At 57.8% G+C, this 6739-nt stretch overlaps 1 protein-coding gene across 7 annotated transcripts in view; it reads right to left on the minus strand.

The window, feature by feature from the left end:
* Window positions 1–6023, minus strand: part of PDZD4 (PDZ domain containing 4) — a 30618-nt gene extending 24595 nt beyond the window's left edge. Inside the window, exon 1 of one of the 7 annotated variants that reach the window (XM_070257631.1) lies at window positions 5595–6023. Coding sequence is in view for 3 of the 7 variants with exons in the window: in XM_005614628.4 (XP_005614685.2) it covers window positions 5595–5654 (60 nt within the window). In the remaining 4 variants the exon portion in view is untranslated. Of the gene's footprint in view, window positions 1–4780; window positions 5373–5594 lie in introns of those variants that run through there. The other 6 variants (XM_005614628.4, XM_001493469.6, XM_005614627.4 and 3 more) reach the window with 6 other exon arrangements.
* Window positions 6024–6739: the final 716 nt, after the last annotated feature.

Here is a 6739-nt window from a genome sequence, read left to right on the forward strand (position 1 = left end):
CTGCCACGGAGGATGGAGGAAGATGGAGGAAGATGTCATGGGGAGAGGGGACAGGCATGCGCAGCACAGTCGGCCCCTCTCTCCCCCACCAGCCCCTCTCTTCCCCACTCTCCCCCACCGTTACCCATCTGTTCATAGTCAGTCTCTCCCATTATAAAAAGACCCCCAGGGGGCCAGCCCTGCGTCAGAGCGCTTAAGTTCGCGCGCTCTGCTTTGGTGGCACAGGGTTTTGCCGGTTCAAATCTGGGTGTGGACATGGCAACTTTCATCAGGCCATGCTGAGGGGGCATCCCACGTGCCACAACTAGAAGGACCCACAACTAAAAATACACAACTATGTACTGGGGGGCTTTGGGAGAAAAAGGAAAAATAAAATCTTTACAAAGACCCCCGGTGGGGGGGTGGGGTCCATGGTGCTCCAAGGTGATCCACAGCACACAGGATGATGGCTGCACACAGTGGGGGCTCGGCAAGTAGGTGCTGAAGGGAAGAACGCCTTGGGGAGGGGGTGCTGCCGCCTGGGGGAAGCTACTGCCTGGAAGGATACCGGAAGGAGTGAAGAGATGACCTTTGGCCTCTCCTCATGTGGACAGAGAAGACAGGCCTTCCTGACTCACTCAACTTCAAGGCTGAAAGAGCAGAGGTCTGTCCGTGCCCTGTAGGGAATGGGTGCAGTGGGCCGGCCACAGGGCAGTTTCCTTTGTCACAGAGTCCTCCTGTGTGCCAGGTGTGTCAGAGAGGGAGTACCAAGATCCGGAAGACTGGAGTGGCAGGGAAAGACAAAGAGACAAAAAGACAAGCTCGAGAGAGTGGGGGATGATTAGATCTGCAACAAGTGGGTCAGGGTGTCGGAGCAAAGGACACAGGCCAGGCAAGCAAGGGTGCCAGGAAATGTGTTTCGTGCCTCCATGCTAGGTGAGGCTACTTCCTGCCTTTCCACCCCTTGTAACCTGGCTCCTTCGTCTTCCTAAACCAACATGCGTAACCCCCCTACTCAGAGTCGTTTCCAGATTTTTCAAGCTGGTCCCCCACGGCCCCAGTGCCCACGCCTGGTTAAGGATCCTTGGAGGACACGACTGTGATAATAGAAATGGAGCTGCATTGAAAGCGCCACATCAGCAGAATAAGGGGCCAAAACCATGGGCTCCTCTCAATAGCCACAGGAAAAGCATTTGACAAAATCAAACACCCTTTATGATAAAAACACTCAAACTAGGAATAGAAGGGAACATCCACAACCTGATAAAGAGCATCTGTGAAAAACCCACAGCTAACATCATATGCAACAGTGAAGATTAGATGCTTTCCCCTCTTAGATGAGGAGCAAGGCAAGGATGCCACTCTTGCCCCTTCTATTCAATATTGTCCTGGGGGTGCTAGCCAGAGCATGTAGGCAAGAAAAAGAAATGAAAATCATCCAGATTGATGGGGCCGGCCAAATGGTTGGGTTCGCACACTCCAGTTCGGCGGCCCAGGGTTTCAGCAGTTTGGATCCTGGGCACAGCCACGGCACCACTCGTCAGGCCATGCTGAGGTGGCGTCCCACATGCCACAACTAGTAGGACCCACAACTAAAAAATATACAACTATGTACCAGGAGCCTTTGGGGAGAAAAAGAGAAAAAATAAAATCTTTTTTAAAAAAAGCATCCAGATTGGAAAGGAAGTAAAACCAAATTGGGAAGGAAGTAAAACTCTCTGCCCATGACATGATCTTACGTATAGACAATCCTGAAGAATACACTAAAAAACAACTAAAACTAATAAATGAGTTTAGTAAGGCTGCAGGATACAGGATCAATATACAAAAAGCAATTGTAGGGGCCGACCCGGTGGCACAGCCGTTAAGTTCGCACGTTCTGCTTCTCGGCGGCCCGGGGTTCGCTGGTTCAGATCCCAGGTACAGACATGGCACCGCGTGGCAAAAGCTTTGCTGTAGCAGGCGTCCCACGTATAAAGTAGAGGAAGGTGGGCATGGATGTTAGCTCAGGGCTAATCTTCCTCGAAAAAAAAATAAAATTAAAAAAAAGACAAAATCAAAATCATCCCATTTGCAACAACATGGATGGACCTTGAGAGTATTATGATAAGCAAAGAAAGTCTGACAGAGAAAGACAAACACCAAATTGATTTCACTCATATGTGGAAGATAAACATATGGACAAAGAGAACAGACTGGTGGTTACCATAGGGGAAGGGGGTTGGGGTAGGGTGAAAGGGGTAAAGGGGCACATACGTATGGTGACTGACAAAAACTAGACTATTGGTGGTGAACACGACACAGTCTGTACAGAAACCGATATATAATCACGTACACGTGAAATTACACAATGTTCTAAACCATTACGACCTCAATAAAATTAAAACAATAAAAAAAAAGCCAGACACAAAAGGTCATATATCATATAGTTCCATTTAGATGAAATGTCTGGAACAGGCAAATCCAAAGACAGAAAGGAGATGAGTGGGTGGGTGGGCAGGGACGTGTCGCGGGAAATGGATACTCGACTACTAAGGGGGATGGGGTTTCCTAAGGTGACAAAAGTGTTCTGGAATTAGACATGGTGATGGTTGCACTCTGAATATACAGTTGTGTGTTGCTTAACAACAGGATACATTCTGGTAATTTCGTCGTTGTGCGAACACCATAGAGTGCACTTCCACAAACCAAGATGGTACAGCCTACTACACACCTAGGCTACATGGTACTAATCTCATGAGACCACCGTCGTATATGTGGTCCATCGTTGACTGAAACGTCGTTATGCGGCGCATGGCTATGCAAATTATCCCAATAAAGCTGTAGGGGGGCCAGCCCCGTGGCTGGGTAGTGAAGTTCAGCCCAGGGTTTGACCAGTTTGAATTCTGGGCTCCCACATGCCACAACTAGAAGGACCCACAACTAAAAATACACAACTATGTACGGGGGGCTTTGGAACAAAAAGGAAAAATGAAATCTTTAAAAATAAATAAATAAATAAAATTGTAGGGTTTTTTTAACTGCCTATGAGCCATCAGGAGAAAAGGGCCTGGAACTCAAGGCTAGGATAGAGACTTGGGTGTTCTTAACCTGGGGCTCAGAGACCTCTGGGGATCTAGAAAGAGGCTCCCGGAAGCCTTGGCACAAAGAAGCCACACAGCAAGCAGCAGAGGTGCACTTGTGCATTTCTCTGGCTGTACTATGTCTGGTAAGCTGCAGAGGCCACTGGCGGGTATGGATGAGACAAGGATTAGTGCCACTGAAGTTGGGGGAGCAGCGATGTTTAAGCAGTGCTGGTCCAGGTAAGAGGTCCTGGGAGCTGCCTGGTCTTTTGGGACAAAAACTTCCTTCTCCTCAGAGAAGAGGCTCGGGCCAGGAGATCCTGCTGCCGTGCCTGGGACTCCAGCCCCCAGAAACAGGATCATCCGAGGTAGCTAATAGTTCTCCCTACTTTCCAGATTTTCTTAAATTCAATCCTCTTTGTCTTCCCTTAATTTTAAAGGATAATTCCTCTTTTAAAGCTGCTTCTAGTCTCCAATACTGTCCAAACTTCTGCAGGAGCTTTAAAAGGGAGCAGCGTCCCCAGGGACTGGTCAGTGATGGCTACAGTCCAGACCAGGAAAAAGCGGTGGGCGGCCGGCCTGCAGCAGCCCTTCTCCTGAGAACCTACTTGCCCAGGACTTAGGGCTCTCTCTCAAGGTGGAAAGCCTGGCGCAGGGCTTTCCTGCCCAGGTTTACCTCAAGCCCCACTCCGACATGGAGCCTCCCTGAAGGCAGTCCCAGCCCAACTTGTGACCGCAGTGTCACCCCCCAGCCTTGGCTCATTTCAAGCCTGTGGTGCAGCACAGGTTGCCCTCTGCTGTCCACGCACCCACACATGGGCAGCCTTAAGTGAAATACTACATCCACCCCTCTCCAAGGAAGTCAAGAGCCAACGGCTCTGGAATAACTTGCCATCTGATGGAATGATTCCAAGAAAGGAAGCAGTGAGGATGGGATCCCATAGCCTCATCAACCAGTCACCGCAGCCCACCTCCCACTGGCATCCCCAGCGTCCACCACTGGGATTCCCACAGCACTGCCTCCCAGTGCTGGCCTGGGTCATCCCAGAACCCAGCCCAAGAGGGGGCAATGGTAATAGCCAGGCAGGATTTTCAAACACCAGAAACAAGAGACAAGAGAAAGCAGTCGGGGAGGGGGGTGGGGGGCGAGAATGGCAGAAAGAAGGCGGAGGGCAGCCATCGGGAAAGGGAAAAGCAGAGAGCCCCTTGTGCCCCCGGTGACCCACCCTGGGAGAGGGGATGAGGAGCACCACGAGGCTAGGGCAAGATTCCCCCACCTGCCTGAGCCCCTCCCGCTAACGGTGGCCAGAGGAACTAGAGTCACAGCAGGCACTCTGGGCTCCCAGCATCCACAGTCACCTGATGATTGATTCTCCCCCCTCCACCAGCCCCCTCCGATGCCTGTCGGGGTTCCCCCTATTTTTCTAGGGGGTGCTAGGAAGGTGCTTCCCCTAGCTAACACCGCTCCGGCCTGCACTTGCTCCCCACTCCTAACAGATAATAAACCCGCAGTTGAAGCGTATACCTGTCTGCGCCCGGAGTGCCCCTGGGACCCAACAACCTCTGACCTTGAACTCCCTCCACTTAGCCCTGGGGGCGATTCAAGCAACGCCATCCGGGACATTTCTCTAGACAGCTCTCAGAGCGCACACAGAAAGTACACACACGAGGGGCCAGAGGAGCCTCCGCGCACACACAGACGGGGCACAGGCACACACTCACGAAGTCACGCCACGCACAGGCAAGGAAGCCCCGCTCCGGCCCACGGGGCTGCGCTCCGGCTCCGAGCGCGCGGCCCGGCGTCTCCCCTTCTTCCCCGCCGTGCACCGCCCGATCCACGCTCCCCGCGGCCCAGGGCCTGAGGCCCTGCGAGGCAGAGAGCAGACCGGGCACCGCCGCCGGCAGACGGCCCTCACCGCTGACCCTGGAGGCGGCCGCTCACCCGAGGCACCCAAGGCCTGGGAGACCACTGTTTGGGCAGGGCCAGAGGGGAGAGTGGGTGCCGCGGTAGGCACCTCGGCCCCGGCCAGACGTCGGCGGGGCCCCGGGCCGCCCGCGCGCTCTTGCGCCTCTGGCCCGCAGGGACCTGAATTTGGCCGTCCCGCTCCCTCCCCCGCCCTGGGTCCAGCTGGGCGAGCGTGTGCGGGGAACGGAGCCCGTTGCTATGCAACCTCCATCCTGCTCTGGCGCCTGCAGCACCGCGCCTCCCGACTCCCAGGCCCGGGGTGCAAGCGTCCCGAACCCGGGCCGAGCCCAACTTCCCTACTTGTGCCGATCTGGACCCGGGGCTCGCGTTCCAATCTAGTCTGGGCGCCCAAGGGATGCGCCCGCACCCCCATCCCCACACAACTCCCCCCATCTGTGACTGGTTCCCACGGACCGCCAACACCCACCAGCCCCAGAAATTGAGCGCGAGAATGGCTCCACACCTTCTCTTCAAGCCCTCCAGCCCTCCCACGTCTGCGGCCCCAGCTCCACCAGGCCCTCTCCCCAGGCCGGCTTCTGCCCCTGCTGGCGCCCACGCCCCTCACCCCAGCGGCCCAGCCGCCCTACCTGAAGCATCACTTTGTACTGCTCCTCCGGTTTCTGGACCACGCACATATTACATCCCATGGTGCTGGCCGGTGAGAGAAGGAGGGCGGGAACGGGAAAACGCCTTTCACTGACCCGTGCGCGGGACCTCGGGCCCCGGGTTGGGGCCGGGGGCCATACCCTAGCGCGGGGGGGCAGGCCGCCTAGCGGGAAGGGGGACACGCCCCCAAGGGGGAGGCAGCTCCACGCCCCTGGGGTTAACTCTTAGCTGGCTGAGGCCAGGCGTGGGCATGCTCCCTCGCACCCGGCCAGGAGAAAAAGGGCGGCGGGGGATGGGCGGGCGTGCCGGGCGTTGCTTGGCTACGGTCCCCCCAGGAGACGCGGGGGCGCGCCGGACCGCTGGAGGCCGTCAGGGGCCGTGGGCCGCGCGCCTCCCCGCCTGCGGGGCCCGCCGCTGCGGCTGCCGCCTCCGGCTCCCGCCCATGGCCGCAGGCCCGGGGAGCCCGGCCCTCGCGCTCCGCGCCGCGGCCTGGCCCGCCGACTGGGGGACGGCGGCGCGACGGCGGCTCCCGCCCGCGGCCAGGTCGGCGCCCGCGCTCCCGCCTCGCGCGGACACGCTCCCGGCGCTCCGGGCGCCCGCTCTCCGGCCCGCAGCCGGCCCCGCCGTCTCCAGCTCCCGCCCGGGACGACGGGCACGCGCGCGCGCCCGCGGCGGGGGAGGGGCGCCGGGACGGGGCGCACGCGCGCGGAGGAGGGGAGCCGGGCTGGGTGAGAGCGCGGGCGGCTGGAGGCCACGGGAGCCGGCGCGGGAAGCCGGGGGCGGGGCCTTGACCCAGGCGGCTGGGGGTCCCTGGCTCCCGGCGACCTCTGGCGTCGGGTCCCCGGACGCGCGGCACTGGACGTGCAGCCTGCGCGGTGCCGGCCCGGGAGACAGAGGTCCTATTTGGAGGAGCGCCTCCCGCGATCCGCCAGAGAGCTCGGGGCCTCGGGAAGGGGGAGCGATTTCAGCTCTTTTCCCAGGTCCTCCACACAGCAGCCCGAATCCCTCTACCCCGCCCTCCGGCTTACCTTTAATGACTGCTTCTCTCCTTCAACTCAGCCGTTCCCTCGCTGTCGTGAAGTCGACACCTTTGTTAAAATTAAAAAAGAAGAAACAGAAAAAAGCA

The sequence above is a fragment of the Equus caballus genome, chromosome X, assembly GCF_041296265.1.
Source record: "Equus caballus isolate H_3958 breed thoroughbred chromosome X, TB-T2T, whole genome shotgun sequence".
NCBI classification, from domain to species: Eukaryota; Metazoa; Chordata; class Mammalia; order Perissodactyla; family Equidae; genus Equus; species Equus caballus.